The sequence below is a fragment of the Magnolia sinica genome, chromosome 8 (genome assembly GCF_029962835.1).
Source record: "Magnolia sinica isolate HGM2019 chromosome 8, MsV1, whole genome shotgun sequence".
NCBI classification, from domain to species: domain Eukaryota; kingdom Viridiplantae; phylum Streptophyta; class Magnoliopsida; order Magnoliales; family Magnoliaceae; genus Magnolia; species Magnolia sinica.
Window position 1 is genome coordinate 8,298,221 of NC_080580.1, and position 17,533 is coordinate 8,315,753.

The 17,533-nt window shown below is 39.9% G+C and overlaps 1 protein-coding gene across 2 annotated transcripts; it reads left to right on the plus strand.

Moving 5' to 3' along the window:
- The first annotated feature begins 1,077 nt into the window (after positions 1 to 1,077).
- LOC131252775 (uncharacterized) lies at positions 1,078 to 17,271 on the plus strand. Of its 2 annotated transcripts, none has more exons than XM_058253461.1 (6): positions 1,078 to 1,308; positions 7,644 to 7,683; positions 8,003 to 8,086; positions 11,863 to 12,028; positions 14,222 to 14,495; positions 16,889 to 17,271. In XM_058253461.1, the coding sequence occupies exons 1-6, from the start codon at positions 1,252 to 1,254 to the stop codon at positions 17,078 to 17,080; spliced, it is 813 nt and encodes a 270-aa protein (XP_058109444.1). In that variant the 5' UTR covers positions 1,078 to 1,251; the 3' UTR covers positions 17,081 to 17,271. The 2 variants fall into 2 exon arrangements, with proteins under 2 accessions (XP_058109444.1, XP_058109445.1); XM_058253462.1 differs by having other exon boundaries at positions 11,866 to 12,028.
- Positions 17,272 to 17,533: the final 262 nt, after the last annotated feature.

Genomic DNA, 17,533 nt, shown 5'->3' on the forward strand with positions numbered 1-17,533 from the left:
TATCCAAACGGCCCTTAATGACCATTGTAATTGAGAATATCTATGGAACTGATCAGGGATTAAAAATGTTTAAACAGTCTGATTTTGGGATGATGGCCCATCTACACTGGGTCCAAAATTCAGGCCGCTCATCAGCTGGGCCCTACTTCAACTTGTCCCAACCCATAAATCAAGTTGTTCCTCCAGCTCATAGGTGGGCCAGAGATGTGCCCTAAATTCGTCCGTTTTCTGACCATCGATTACAATCAAACACGTGAGGTCCACTGTGATGTGCGTATCTAAAATCCACTCCATCCATCATTTATGCTATCTCATTTAAGTTTATAGTTCCAAATATCAGGCAGATGCAATACTCAAATGGGCCACATCAAGAGGAACAGCGGAGATGGGAGCACTCACTGTTGAAACTCTCACGGGCCACATCGTGATATTCATCTGCCATCCAACCCGTTCATAATGTGAATATCGGAAGGATGAAGTGAAAATCCATATAACGTCCTAATCTTCAGTGGGTCCCAGGAAAGTTTCAATGGCAGCCGTTCACTTTCCCACTGTTCCACGTGTCTTGGAAAATCTGAGTTTTGGATCTGCTTGATTTTTAGGATCCCACACTAACTTGATCTGGAAAAAATGATGGACGGATTGGATGTGATCCAAAAATCAGTGTGGACCCCACAAGGCTTTTAGTTGCACGTTCTCAGGCAAGAACAGAAAATCTTTACTATGAGAGAGTCTGATGGATCATACGCATGCACTTATAATTATTAAAAACAAACCTTCCAATTTATGTAATAAAAATTAAGCTTATTCAATTGTTTTATTATCAGATATATCGATATTTATTGGACGGTTACGATGAAAATATTCAATGGTCTTAGTTCAGCAAATAGTGTCCACGAATCAGAGGTTGTGATCATACAAACAATCTGATTTCCGAATGTAACCTTTTGAAAGTGCTTTACAGAACTTATCCGGGTTATCATGCCGCGTGTATCACTATTTTTGAAGTGACTGAGTACCAAGTGCATAGGTAGCCGGAGTATCAAATAACTCCCTGAGTCCATTGGGCAACGGATCGCACGTGCGGCGACTTTCCTCTTCAATCCATCCTCTCGCGCGGATCGCCTCTTGTATTTCTCGGTCAGTCTAGAAAGCGAGTCGCTTCAAATTGAAGTGAGAAAAATGGCGATGTAGACAATATTTCTTCCAGCATCCATCAAAATCTCGTCATCATCCTTCAATTTCTCGCCCATGGACGAAGCTTCTTACACCAGCCTTCCTACCAGTCATTTGCTCGGCTCAGTTCCAGTATGCTTCGTTCCCACCCTCTCCCATTTTTGTTCTTTCCCTTTTTGCCCCTCCCATCCCCTTTTCTTGAATTTCCTTTTTCCCCATTTCACAGCAACGAGATATCTTCAATTCTGCCGTTTTCTCACCCTTTGCAGAGATTTCCACCGAGTTTCGATGTATGCTAGGAATTCGTGTTTTGTTTTACGTTCCGTAGTTAGGGTTTTTCTTGAGGAAGAACTGAACGATCCTCGACCTGAGGATGTGCTGGGATACTCGGGTTGTTAATTTGCGCAGTGAACTCGGGTTCTTTGGCTATAGGTCAGTGATCTAGACCGTTGGTATATTAGGACCCGTCTTGGATCGATTATGTCCCGAAAATCTCCTCGATTGGGCCATCCTATACTTTCGATTTCCCTGACATGCTAATAGACGGTTTAGAATAGGAGTGCAGGTACAGTCCACATTCGACTGGAAGATGAGCAAGATCGATGGTCGGGATCTTCTCTTATGGGATTTTTGGAGCATGGTGCATCCCCTGCGGGTTGTGTCATGCCAACAGCATGGATTGCCGAAGTGCTGAATGATGGGGCCCGCCTTCACGAGCTGAAAACCTGAGAGTACTGTGCATGTCTTGGAGTTTAGAATTATATGATTCCCCTTATTCTGAGAATGGAAATGGAATAAGAATCATCATGCAATTCTTGATTTGAGAATGATCGCATATTCAATTTGTACAAGTGGGTTCTATCCACAGTTTATGTCTGGACAACAAGAAATTTCCTGTCGGTTATGAAAGAAGTAGAGATGGTCCATATTCAAGTGATGAAGGGCCAAAGATTCGATAACTAGTGTTTTACAAGGTGAGAAAATTTTAGTGGATGGGGCATCTGTATTGGGCCCCTAATGTCAACGGTTTGGATTCTTGAAGCATGGACCTCACTTATGGTTCAAATGGGTTGGTTTGGGTCGTGCCGAGGGGATTTTTTTTGGAAAGCGTGAGTTGAGGGGAGTATTGGATGCAACCAGTTTTGGTATTTGGGTTTGGATATCAGCCTCAGACCCAATCCATTTGTGTATGGGTTGGGTTTGGGTTAGCTCCATGTCCAAATAAAATAGATCTGGGTCGGGTCCAGGTCAGGTCTCGACTAAGTGGATCGAGAGGCTAGTTAGAGGATCTAGACCTGACCCATTTGTCTACAGGTTATGTTTGGGTTGTAATTAATATTGACTTCAAAATTGGCGGATCAAGTTGCTACTAGAGCTAGGTTGTTAGTAGTCGAATGGGCAGTCAACGTTGATAAGTTAAAGGGTTGTAATTTGCTTTTCTTAGGTGCATGGTTGGCGGAGCCACTCTCGGCGGTGTAGCCCTACGCCTTTTTTTTTTTCCTCTCTTTGTTTTTTCTCTTTCTTAATACAATCAGTAACTTTTCAAAAAAAAAAAAAGAAGCACCAAATGATATGTTTTCTTTAGGTATGTCCTTAAAGTGTATTTAATTGCTCTAATTACCTTGATTGGGGGTTTTGAGGTTTAGTTATAGATTGATCCTGCTTCGGCTCTGGGTCTGTTCAATGTTTTGTTGGTCAAAATCTGACCCAAAACGCATTGACAGACGGGTTAATTCAACTTTGAGAGGTCCCAGACCCGACCCATTTGATAATCACGGCAGTATTTTGGACTCGTACCTGATCTAGTAGGTCCAATTTTAGATCCAGCTTCTATTGTTATTGGGTCGGGGCTACTGGCTAGTTGGGTCAACCTGACCCATTTCTACATGTTGCCTCACTTATACCAAAACTAGAGTGTTTCACCTGAGACTCTCTCTCTCTCTCTCTCTCTCTCTCTCTCTCACACACACACACACTGTGCGTGCATGTCAGTATTCTTTGGTTGACTTGTATATGGACTCATGGAAGGATGCAGGATTGATAACATAGAGTGGTTGAGATATTTTGTAGCAGGCTAGCAGCATAGGCATTAAAGGCAGGGAGTTATTTGAGATAATGGTAGAGTGTGACCAACCATACATACACACATACACTAGCAATGTACCCATAGCATACTTGCAGCTCAACCAAAACAGTCCAAATTTTGTCTCTACCCGAGGAGGAGCACAATGATAAATCAAGTCAATTGGAAGATCTTGTGCTTATTATTTGGCATTTGTTTCTTGAATCTATGAAAATACCTATTTTAAAATCTTAATGGTGCATTTGATTGCCACCAAGGAGATGTTTAGTATCACCCAGTCAGCATGAATTTTGGGTTATGACCTATCAATACTGGAGCCCATCATTGGACACTTCGGATTACAAATTTACTTTTATGAGACATATATAGTGGCCTTGTGAATGCATGTGGATCTTCAGACTGCCAAATAACAAGTGTCTCCCTCTCTGTGTAGTTTAATCAAAGGTATAAGGTCAGGTCCAATTTCAACTTGTTGAGGGTGACTGTGTCATAGCTGAGCCTTTGTGAACACTTATGGTTGGTTTATCCATGCCAGTGGTTTGTTCCAGTTGTCAAATAGTCGTTACATTAGATTTTCTTTGCTCTTCGTAGAATGGAACATGTTGATCTTGCTAAAAAGACTCAACTCTACTTGGTCCACTTGGATCAGACCCAGCTATTCAAGCTAAGGGATGCAGGTTGAATCGGTGTCTGGTCTAACAGTTGGACTCAGATGATGGGGTGGGGTGTGAATGAATAGCCTCAAGCACGTAATAGTAATGAAAAGCAAACACCTTTTGGAGAGGCAGGTTTTCAATAACAAATGGTGAGAGTTTTATTTATGCCATCCAATGTTGTCAAACTGCATATGCAGTTCTATGTGATCGCATATGCCTGTGCACATATGCGATCGCACAATCGCACATGCGGTCACATTTTTTTTTTTGGAAAAAAAGAAAAAGAAAACATAAGGGAAATTTTTGAAAAAAATGTAGAAAAATATAAGAACTTAGGAGAAACTTCCCTAAGTTAATAGATAACTAATATAGTAATTTTACATATATAAAATTAGTTTGTGACTTGTGAGAAAAATGAATGAAGTACATCAAATTCAACATTCAACAACATAGTGTAAGTAACAAAACAATCAATAAGCTATTTATCGTATAAATATAATTTTGAAGTTACATCTTTATACACTATAACACTAACACTGCTTACAAGTTACAAGTTACAACTTAGTTACACCAACACTATAATAAGTTACAACTTAGTTACACTAATACTAAGTTACATTCAACAATATAATTACACAACTTACAGTTACAAGTTACACTACATACTAAAGTTTGATTTTTTGCAAAATAATAAAAAAATAATGTGCCAACGGTTGGCAGATATGCGATCTCATACGCCATATGCGATCGCATATCCTCTCACATATAACATATGTGATCGCATAATGCATTGCGATCACATATGCCATCATGGCATATGCAATATGCATATGGGAATTCACATATGCGATCGCATACGTGAATATGTGGTTGCATTTAACAACATTGATGCCATCTAAGCTAAACCAAGCTGCTTGGCCGCAAGGGAGGAGGCTGTCTCCTGCAGGCTTGAACAAAGCAGAAACATAAAAAACTAGAAGTTCATTGCTAGCAGCATGGAGGTTGAACCAAACATGCTGGCTTACAGGCTAAAAATGACTAGCAAAAAGATGGGTGGAGACCGATAAATTGAGAGGGGCAGCAAGCCGACTCTTGTGGTTGGTTCTGTTTTTTTCCTCAAGACTTATAGCAGCCTCAAATCAATTGTAGACTTTACATAAGCGAATGGAGTGAATGGTTGGCCACGCTTCCATGAATCAGATTGTGCCATGTTGATGGACTGACTGGGAGCTCAAACAATTTGGAGCTGACTCACTGTGACCAATCGCATCATACAACATTGGTTGCAGCTGCTAGCTCATACAGATAGGGAGCTGCTACGTTAGAGATGAGATTCTCTATGATTCTTTAAGAATACAAGCTTCGGCTAAGGACAAGGAAGGAGGCTGGCTGGATGAGATCTTTCAAGATCTCTAAAAAATCCTCAGTGAAGCTTATAGGACTGGAGCTTCGAGAAATTGATAATATCCTCAGTTGGCTGGAAGTGCTGAAATCGCTAAGCTGGAACAAATGCATTGAAAACCCTTCCCAGTCAGGGGCCTCTGGAGTTAACTCCCAGAGAACAATATGATTCCATGGACACCACACGAGGATTGTTGGCCGAGGCCCTCGGTCATGAATAACGAGACAATACTTTTGGAACTGCTGAAACACTTAGGGTTTTAACTCTGCTGCCCTGAACATCCTCGTGGCATATACACCTAGCACCCTCTATACAGGTAGAGCCTGAAACACCCATTTATCTTGAGTCACTCAATCATGACCTAGGCTGCTGCCAAAGTTCATCAATGGTAAGTTTGACAATGGGCTGGGTAGGGTGCCTGACCAGACAAGCTCATCCTGGCTCTGGGCTGAGCTTGGGCATCGCATGCATGGCCCAATCAATTTTCAGTTTGGGCTTGGGCGTAAGTCATTTTTAGCCCATTCTGGCTAGACCTAACCTTTATATGCACATATTTGATATGTCACAAATATGCCATTCCATCCATCTCGAATGTAGACTTATGCTTTCATTTGTCTAAAATGTCTATTTCTTTGTGCATGTGTGGCCTACTTAATCAATTGATAGACTAAGAACATTCAAGTAGGAAATAGGGATTTTATCCATTTTTGGGCAAGGCAAGCTCGGCCAAGTTGGATCTAGGCCCAACCATTTTTTGGGGCTCAGGCCTCAAGTCAAGTGTTGGCCAAACCCGGCCCATTGCCACTAGTAAGAAAAGGGAAACGAATGTAGTCTTTTGGGGTAAGTCATTTGAATGAGGTGGTAATGCAAGCTATTAAGGTAGGAGTAAAGCTTCTTAAAGATCAATTCTCCTTGCTTGTAATCATAGATGCGATCCAAGAAGAGTGATCTTGTGGGCCTCCGAAAAATGTTTGGAACATTGGAGATTGTCCTTCATTGTGAGCATTGTTCCAAATATCGGCGACATAATTGATAATATCAGTATCGCCATGTCATTGATACCAAAACTGCTAGAAGTATAAAAATTCCCAATATCGTCTATATTTTCGATAATATTGCCGATAGTTGGTGATATTATCGATGTCACTGATACTTTGAGAAGGATCCCTTATAAAAATGTCCTGGTATCGACAATACCATTGATAATATCCTCACTACTGGGGATAATATTCCTGGTACCAGGGAAGTATATGTAAATAGACAAAAATAGACAAAAGGTTGAGAAATTGTTTTTAGTTTTTTAGTTTTTTTTGGAATTTTGTTCCTTGGGTGGTTTTAGTCACTCTTAGTTTTTATTGAATAAAAGTTTGGATTTGAGGAGAAATCTTGACTCAAAATGAAGACGGATGGGAATTCAAAGGTGACGAAAATTCTAAACTTCATTTTTGTTTCAAATGTTAGCATGGGTTGCAATGAAAATCCATGTATGTCTATGTATGATTTTAATGCATCGGCATGGATTCATGGAGAAAAAATTGAAATTTAAGTGAAATTTTGGGAAAATCCTAATTTTTCCATTTTTATAGTGGAAAATGTGTTATTCACTGTTAACTAATGTGGAAATTGTATATTAATGAGTGTTGGGCATTTTATTGATTGGCTATAAATTTTGTATATTTATTTTATACTGATTTTTTCAGCAACACAATTTATTTATTTTTTTGGAAGGTAATGCTACCAGTGATTGAACCCTGGATCACTCGCACACATTGCACTCTCTACCATCTCATCCAACGAGCGGGAGACTTGATAACACAGTTAGGACCCTATAAAATGGAAACTTATTATGCATTGTTGATTTTACAATATTTTGATTCCTACATTTGTAAATGTGTCTTTTAACATCTCCTGAGGTTCCACTGAAAAATTCCACCTCTTTTCTCAATGTTTCCCTCAAACGGCAATATTTTTCTGAGTATCGGCGATACCGATACATGTTTCCGTATCCCTGGTCGTCGATACATGTAAGTTGTAACAATACCAGTACTCCGAACAATGATTGTGAGTGAGATCAATTTGAAGTGGAATATTTAGATGTATTTCATCTAGTTCCAAATGCTGCAGATGGTGGTTAACCTCAAAAAAGAAGCAGTGTCCTGGCCATCTGTCTTGGTTTATTCTTCTTATCCATAAGCTTGATGGATGTTTTATCCATTTACTTCGTTATAGATTAATTTTGTCTATAATACTGGAAAGTAAAGAAAATTACTATACCTTGTGTGGCTCATGATTTTTTACTTCTAAATCCATTTTAACTTGTGTGCAGGCTGCGATTGTTGAAGATAAAAAACCCATCAACTATGACGGTATGAAGGGCACATCTCTATATCGTTTTATTTTCTTGTAGTATCAGTCGCATGGATTTCTGTTTTTTTTTGTTTGTGTGCGTGTGCGTGTGCGTGTGTGTGTGTGTGTGTGTGTGTGTGTGTGTGTGTGTGTGTGTAATCTGTAAAATCTTCTCTATCGGTGCTGTCATTATGATTTTTCATGCTGCTTCCAGAATAAGCATGTGCTCAACACATGCTCATTTTATCAGCATTTTGAGGATCCCAGTTTGGTGTACACACAATAATTGGATTGCTAAATTTCCTCTCCTTTTCTTTTGTCTTTTTTCTTTTTTGGCAGTTCCAGAAGCAAACTTGCAAATATTCCCCCCCAATAATGGCGGGGATAAGGGTTGGGGATATCAAGCTCCAGGAACTTCGCGTGGTATGTTAACTTTTCTTTTTTCTTTTTTTTCTTTTTTTCATAAAAATATTGCTAAGAGAAACCAAAGCTTTGGAAGATTGTGGTCGGATCATGGTTAGCTAAAGTCTGTATTAAACTCAGTTTTCTCCTTGAAAAGAAAATTTGAATGATCGTCTTAGCATTTAAAACTCTGTATATTTTAAAAGATTGGGGGAAAAAAACTTATTTTCTTGGGTAGGTGAAATTAAACCATTTCTTTTCGTTTCTTTTTCAAAAATTAAACATGAATAATGACATTAAGTATTTTGGATCTTTGATTGAGATTCAAGGGTAGGGATTGGCCTTTGTCATCCATTTATAGAATTGAAGTTTTTTTTTGGTCATCGTTGTCGTCATCATCATCGTCCTCTTAGCCTTCTTCCAGCAATTTGGGTTGGCTTTTAATGGTAGTTTGGCAATATTTCTTGATCGGATGCCTCCATACACCAACATTCCTCTTTACTGCGGCTCTTGGTAAAGTCAATGGTAGAGGCTCACATGGACACCACCTCACATGCTGATGCCGATACTGTCCCACCCAGTATTGACCCCCAGCTCAACTATTACTCACAGGCTCCAAGGAGTGATCAAACAGAATAAGGTCATTGATAGGCAGTTGCCAGACAACTGCTAAGCACGAATCACTAACACACAGAAAGGTCATGCTCAGGTGCACAATATTGCAGAAACTCACCCGTACATTGTTACCAACAGTATGTACTTGCATGCCAACATGGTCATGCCCATGCTGCACCTTTACGCAATTGTTATGTGCTTGTCACAATGGGGAATTTCTGACTGGTTAATGTCCAAAGCATGCAAGGGCAGCCTTCCAAACCTATCACAGTAAGATTAAAAAAATGTAGACTACAATTCTGTTATGCGGATGCGGCGTTGGAAACTTAATTTTTTATAGTTACTGTAGACCCCCTACCTCATGTGAAACCCTGATTGTTGGCCTTAAATCATTGAAGGAGGGTCTTGTTTTGAATCTTCACCGTGTTAGGATTTGGGTAAGTACTAAACCCATCACCTGAAAACCAGCTTAACATCCCATTAAGTCTACCCTAAACCAAGCCTAAATCCTCTTCAACGCCCTAGTCATTGAGCCCAAATAAGCCCATGTTTTGTCTGGGCCCACATACATTTTTAAATGGTTCTCTCTAGCTGGCGGGAATCCTATTCCACCAGACCGGGAGCATTGGTTTTTCCTAGAGAGCTCTAAGGCTTGCAGAAGAAATTTTTTCGCCAGAGCTTTTTAAACAAAATTGTGCTTCCTGGTTGCAAGTTGCCATTTTTGGTCATTTTCCCTGTGGCAATATTTGTTGAAAATCACTATTTTCAGGCTTCAAGTACTTCGACCCCCTGCATTTAATTTCCCTGATGTTAGGGTCCATTTTGAAGCCCATCACATGAGCTTTTCAGTCAGCCCTAGATCATCACAATCTGAGGTCCATGCACGGAGTTATGATCAAAGCAATCAGAGGGTTTGTAGGAGTTCTATGTGGAAAATTTAACAGAAATTACCCGATTGCCATTCTGTGGATTCAAGTCCCAAACTGAATTTCCCTCGTTTTTTTTTTTTTTTTTGAAGTGATGATTTTATTAAGAAAAGGCCAAAGCCTAAATATTACAACTCAGACCATAAAATAGGAAACAAAAAACTCCCACCTACATTTGCAGCTACAGCCCAATTGATTATATTCAATTTAGCCCTATTAAACACCTTCGGAATCTGCCCGCACCAATTCCTAAAGCAATGATTGTTTCTTTCCCCCTATAAGGACCAAATTCCAGCCAGCATTGCTATTCTCCATATTGTTTTGCTGATCTTGTTCACGACTCCAAAATTTTATTTAGCTTACCCCCTACCAAAACTACCCCTAAGTACCAAAGTTACCCCTCTAATTACCATTTGGTAGCCCTTGTCATTTCTCAGTGATAACTCCAAAAGTGACTTTACCCATCGCATGACAGGTCAACCAAGTAAACGGCTTAGACAATTGAAAGGGCACCCACCCACGCTTGCCCTCACTGGTTAACGCCTATAACAGAAAGCATATAAGGTAATAATCAATAGATGGTTATTCGTGAGAATGATCCTTGAGGTGAGGATATGCACTGTGTATACCGGTGTCTAGTTTGGACTAGTGGTGGTTACTGATCTAGGACATTGGTCTGTTTGGATCCACCATGATGGATTTTGTGGAAAATCTATTTGCTTCTCTTCAATTTTTGGCCCGTAAATAGATCGTTAACAAGAGAGTTGCTGCAAAGGTCCACAGTCAGCTGAAAAAGGCCTGAAATTGATGACCGGGATTCCAATCTAGGAGATATTGGGAATGGTCTCTCCACATGACGTATAATGAACCAATTTTCTGGATTACTGAACCACGTGCCCCACTTGTCCAAACTGAAAACCAAGCATGCTGTTGAAATGCTTGCCTCAAAGATCATGTAATTGCCCAGCTATTCACATAGCATTTTCTCCATCTTCCCCATCAGGATTTGGGACTATCATTCAAAGGATCATGTCTTATTCAGAATAACCTGTAAGGAGAGGCACACCTGTGCATAAAATTAGTAGATTCAAGCATTTTCCAAGTTTGTTTCTCTTTTGCACAAGAACCAAATAATTTTCTTTTCAGGGATCAGACATCTATAAAACGCAAAGTGCTTTTTATGCGCTGCGTTTGCCATATCCATTTATGTTTAAGAACTTATGGATGTCATTTTCAAAAAAGAAAAAGCAAAGTCATGCCATGTTGTGCGTTTTATAAATATGCATATTTGTGCCTTGATGTTGCATATTTACCAAATCCTCTCTTTGGCAGTCCTATGAGTTCCCATAATTGAAGGACTCAGCAAGAGGTGTTTGATTTTATTGCGCCACTATTTGCTAGCTGTTCTATGGGCAACGTGGCAGGAGCGTAACAAACGCACCTTCCACGATCAGTCTAGCCACCTTGAAGTAGTCTTCCTTAGAGTTAAAGGATGTGTACTTGAGTGGCCAAAGTGTCCAATGTGATGGGTTTTTGTAGTGGTTTTTTTTGGTTGGGCTGTTAGGGTGCTCCTCACTTTTGTTATGGATGATGCCTCATCATCCCTCTTTCTTTTAATAAAATTTGATTGCCCTGCCCCCCCAATAAAAATAAATAAAAATGTTGAGGACCCCAGAGAATCATTGCTTTAGAATTCCTATATCTATCTACGTATTAAAAAAATATATCCTTCATCTATCTTGCTTAAACACCAAAGGTATTTATATACTGTCCATTTCTTATCATGCATGAAAATTGTTAAGAACTGCGAGTTATGCTAGCTCCATGCCCACCTCTACGGGCACAGGGCATCAGAGTTGTGAATCAGGTTGGCCCACTGCACATGACCCGGCCCAAGGAATCAGGCCAGTCCACTTATCGGGCAGTCCACACATGTATGGAAACATTGAACAGTTTATGAAAAGTTGCAAATGCTCCATAGTTAATTTATGTGTGTGGCCAACCTGATGAGTTGTTCAGCCTGTTTGCTGGTCAGTTCATCTATACAGTGGGGCCCAACTGATGCATGGCTTGAGATATTGCACGCATGTTCCACGTTGGCACGTCAGGCCATGCATGGCGAGGTTCGCGCGGGTTTTGCAAAAATTCCACAAACTTATTTTAGGAATTCTTGTCTTTACTCTTTAGTAATAACTTCAATTTTTTCCCCCTGTAGTTGTTCATTGCTTCATTTATATAAGTGGCTTCTTGTTCCAGCAGGAGGAGATGAACAGTCCACATCACGTTGGAAGGGGGTGTTTAGCATCTCATCATACACTCCATATTTTGATGTGGATACTGATGCTGTCCTCGACAGAATCAAGAGTTCATTGAATCCTACCCAGGGAGATTTCTTCAGAAAGATTGATGATAACCCTGATCTGTGAGTTTCCTTCTTTATTTTCCCCCTCCAATCCTGTGGCTTATCTCAAAAAGCATTGCTTAGAGTTGTGCGAAGTTTGGAGAGTCCATTTTTAACCTGCAAAGAGCAAAGATTTTTTGGATTTTTTCTTTTCTTTTCGTTGCTGTCATTCGGGCTCATTGGAAAGAAAAGGAACAGCCATACATTGAATGGCGCTTGCACGTTGATCCCTTGACCATTGCCAATGGCAAGTGTCTCGCCCCTCCCCTCCACATCCCTAGGTGGATGCACCCTTTGGTTGTTCTTTTTCTATAAGTTGGCTGCCTTGTATTGGCCGTTTGGCCTTTCCCTTGTAATAAATTTCTATCCTACCGGTCACCATAAAAGGAAAAAAAAAGAAGTATTGCCTGCATTTTGGTTAAAGCTTCAATCTTTCTACTAATCAGATATCCTCAGTATCTATTTTTCTTGTTAAGTTTACTCCAAAAATTTGAACTTTAGTTTACTATGTTTTTTGTCAAAATTTCAATGTCTGTGTGATAGTTGAGGATTATTTTGATTGATTTGTGTGGGTGAGATGTTTCACGATTTTTAAAGCTTGAAAGATTCCTTGGTTTACAAAGGCTCTTTTGGTTCGTGTCTCCGAGTATACTTTATTAAACGACGATTCAATCGTGGTAGGCACCTAAAATGTACAAGTTCTACATTCAGCTAAACTATTGTAAGGACCCCCCTTTTTCTGAAATTCCACCATTGTCTAATAGTGTTATTTGTTTCTTCAGATTAAAGAACTTTGCTAAACCCACACACATGTTTAAGTCGGCTAATGCACATGCCACCACATATGCCCATATGGTGTAAAGCTACAATATCCAAGCCATCCATCACAAGGGTACCACTATGTAGATTCCCAGTTTTAAGAATCAGGTCAGTTCACTAGTCAGGTGGGCATGTGCATTAGCTGACCTGCACGGGGCTTAGCAAAGCTCAACAGTATAATACTAAAATTGCCATTATAGTGTAGATACCAGTTGAAAGAGCATTTAATAATTGTGAACTCTTGATTCTTTGCGGCCCTTCCAAAGAACCGAGTTCCGTTTTTTGTCAATACCCATTCTTTGAGCATTAGATTGTAGTGTAAATATGCAAACCATCTATTCCCCAATTGCACATCCGTGATATTTGCAAATTTGCAGCTCCAAACCTGCCTCTAATACCTAAAACGTCCATCCTTTATAGAACAAGTTCAATGCTCACCCCTCTCTACAGTCTACTCTTGCATTATGTGCTGGATGATTATTAGAGATTTGTGAGTAGACTGAGCATATTGAGAAAGGGAAATGAGAAAATTTACCCTATGTGTTTGGATTGAGAGAATACTCAAGAAATGAATTCGATTTTCATGGAAATTGAGTTTGCTGCTGTTTGTGTGAAAAGTAACTATGGAATTTGATTTCCATTTTCAAGGCTTTGCTAAAAAAATGGACATAGATTTCTCCCCCAAACATGATAAATGTCGATTTCCAAGTTTATGAGAGACATCTCTGACCCTTTGACCATTGACCTTTTAACCGATCCATGGAAAACTGCACTATGGACCAAACAATGGAGTTATTATTGGATTCCACAGCTTTCTATTCACTGAAGATTCTATAGGAGGTTTCCATGTCCATGTTTTGGATTCTGTGTCCAAACAGGCCCTCCAACCTTTATTGTAGAAGACTATGATCCATTGAACGAAGTCAGACAGAAATGTTGATGTGAGAAGTGAGAACATTAAAACTGGATTTGATGCGCTTGCAATTTTCATAAATACATTTTCAACAGAGTGGTAGGGGTGGCAGTGGGCCGGGTTTGGGTTGGATTGCGCTTGTCCTGATATCAATTGATCCTGAAATTCAACCTCAGGCCTGACACATAACAGTAACAGGCATGGAGTGGGGCTCAGGTCAGGCTTCAATAGAAAAAGTTGTCATCTGTGGATCACGGCCCAACCCAAGGCGTGAACCCATTTATCAATTGGGCTTGATCCAGGCCCAGCCTAGCCTTGACTGGACAGGCCTAAAAGCTGCCCCTGAGGATCGGTGTGCACATGTGCAGCTTTCTATCGGAGACACCTTGTCCATCATTTTATTTCTCTTAATTTGAGAGGTCCTTTACATTCATACTTTTCCTACTTTAATGCAATTGGTGCGAATGTTGTTGATTTTTCAGTTACGGCCCAGTTTGGATATCCACTACATTGGTCTTTGTGCTTGCTGCCCTTGGCAACTGTGCTACTTACCTGATGAATAAACACAGCAATCAGAAAGCTGTGTGGAGCTTTGATGTCAGCTATGTAAATTGGGCCGCATGTGCGGTTTATGGTTACGTACTCGTGGTACCAACTGCATTTTATTTCTTGCTTCAGTATCTTGGATCGAAGGTGAGCCTCGTACGCCTCTGGTGCATGTGGGGTTACTCTCTCTTCATCCTTTTGCTCAGCTCTGTAAGTAGCCTCCTGCCTGTGGCTTTGATTTCAGTTTTAATTATCACCAGTCAGACAAACATGAGTGAAAACTAAAGAGGTTGATAACTTGTAGTGGAGTTGGGGTAATTCCACTCACATCTTATACAGGCACGCATGCCAAGTGTTCCATGTGCAAGATCCAGACCACTCATCAGATGGGCCTATTTGTTTTGATGTCCTGGTGCAAAGCTTTTGGCCACTCTCATCAGGTGGCTACCCACATATATACTGATTTTGGGTGCTTGATCTTTTACAAATTTTCATTGTTTTCATGCACGGGCTGCCACCTGATGAGTGGACAATCCAAATTTTTGGGCGACGGCATCTACTTGGTGTTCTTATCTGAGTGTGAAGGTGCATGGGAATCACCAATTATCCTCGTAGTATTACGCCTTCAACTGCAAGCGAGGTTTTTAATTTTTAATTTTTTAGAATATAAATGTTTTGGTGTGATGAATTGTTCTTTGAGCTTTGTCAAACACACGTGTACAAGTCACCTAATGCACTTGCCACCACATATGCTGGCGTGGCAGACAGGTGCAATATACAAGCTATCCATCAGAAGGGCACGCCTATGTAGATTCCCTATCCCAAGAATCAGATCAGTCCACTAGTCAGGTAGGCCACAATTAACTGAACAAATAAAATTGTCTGAAGTTCTCTAACCTGCCCGATTATTTCTAATGTCATTACACACCTACTGAGTGGACCACTTATCTTTCGACACTAACAACTACACGTAGAGATCCATGCGATGGATGGCTTGAGATTTCACCTGTGTGCTCCGCTGGCATATGTTGTGGCATGTGCATTAGCTGACTTGTACACGCGTGGGCTTAGCAAAGCTGTTATTCCTTTATAATTTTTTTCATGTCAACAAGATTGTATAGCTCACATTGAGATATGACAATGTTGGTGTTTATAACCAATTACCAAACAATTTCTAGTTTTGAACAATCCATTCTCAGGTAAAGTGCTTTTTTTTTTTTTTCTCCCCACTCTTTAAGAGAGAGATGACCTGTTGTTATCAATGCTGTCAAAGTTGGTTTCAATATCCATACACATGAAGAGATCCAGAAATTTCATCTGTTCAACCCATTGTGGATAGGTCGTGCCCCAAAAAGTCACAGCTGTTGGTTTATAATAACCGCCGATTGGAGGATTTCAGGAATTACATATGGGTGGTATGAAAAAGTCCATCCAATGCTTGATGTTCAATGTGCCAAAATCGTCCTACTTCAGCAATAGTCATGTTACTGTTGTGATTTCTGAAATATGGCGTATCCACTATAAAGGCAAAGGATGAGCAAATCAGATCTCGTTGAGTCTGTACAAGTGGGTCCCACAGTTCAATGATCCATACTATTGATCAGATGGATCTCATTGTGGAGAGACCGTGCCCACCTTTAATATGTAACCAGAAAAGAGATGGTTAATGAAAAAAAGTGTTCAAAGATTAGATGGTTAGGATCTTCTAATGTGGGATGCTTGTGGGGCCTGTTCTATCTATGAAGGGATTCACTAGATCACTCATTTGTATCACTTGGCCATGTGCTTCATTTGTACAAATACAATGCCCAAGTTGCGAGGCAGTTTACTGGTGGTATAGTCATGTATGCAGGTGTTCTCCGCTTGTAATTGAACCCAGTGTTCGAAATATTGGTATCGCATTACGTATCGCACCCTTGGGATACGGATACGTATTGGTTATCGCATGGGATATATCGGTTGTATTGCGTAATTTATCGCTGTTGTTAGAAACATAGGGAAACATTGGAAATTGGTCAATTTTTTCAATGAAATTTCAGTGATTATTAAAAAAGATATCAATACACACTTACAAATCAAAACATTACAAAAAACAAGTGCACATGATAGGTTTTCTTTGTATGGGGTCCTAATCTATGCATTGTCTAACTGAATTGATGCAAGTATATTCAAAGTCTATTCATATAATTTATAAATTTAAGAAGACGTGTGGAAACACAAGCAATACATTCAAAAGCAATAGAAGAATCACTAGATTAGGTTACATACATGTTTGATTTTGATTTTTTTCAATTTTCCGCAACTCGGTCCTTCTCCAAATCTCGAAATCGAAGCTCCCAATCCATGATTTTTCATACAAAACATGAAAAATCATGGGTTTATAACAATTCGACACTGATTTAACATGGTTTACAGAAGAAAAAAAAAAAGAAGAGAAGAAGATCGAAAATTAAAAATGCTCACTAGATCGAACATGTGGGATATATCCCACTACTAGTGTGTTTCGTATCGCATGGGTGGGATACAAGATATATTGTGGGATATATCAGCCAATATCGTCGATATTTAAAACACTGATTGAACCTTCCGTGTACTATTTTCAGTTTCTGTTGATTATCCCCACTGAGTTCTTTCGATGGATCATCATAATCCTTGCTGGGTCGGCGTCGGCTTGCTTCGTTGGTTTGAATATGAAGTCCTATATAGAAGGGAATGATCTGACGGTGGTGATCATTAGTACCTTGGTGCTGCAAGTCGCTTTGGCACTTTTCATCAAGATCTGGTTCTTTCCATAAAGCTGCATGGACATGGCATCTACATAACACAGTTACAGGCTTCGATGTGCAATGTTAAGCTTCATGTTCCCGAGCTTTCGGTTTTGTGTGGATTTGCTCTAACGGATGGATTTTTATACGTGTAAATTGCTCTCCTTGACTATGGGTTTTGCGCATGGGTTTTTAATATGCGGAAAGTAGTTTGAGAATGAGTGTTTTTTTTTTTTTGAAAGATTCCCTTGAGAATGAGGAAATCAGGAATAGAATTTTCGAAAGAGATGTGAATGCAGTTCTTGGAAGAGATTGAGTAGGCAAGTCGTGGTTACACATGCAAACATTTGGTGTGTCGACTGCCTTAGCTCATAAATCAGGTCAATCTGCTTGTCATGTGCATAACACTTGTACCAGGAAAATGGATGGTTAGGAAGAAAATTGCTGATGGTCTGTATTGAATGTACACTTGTGGCCACTTGA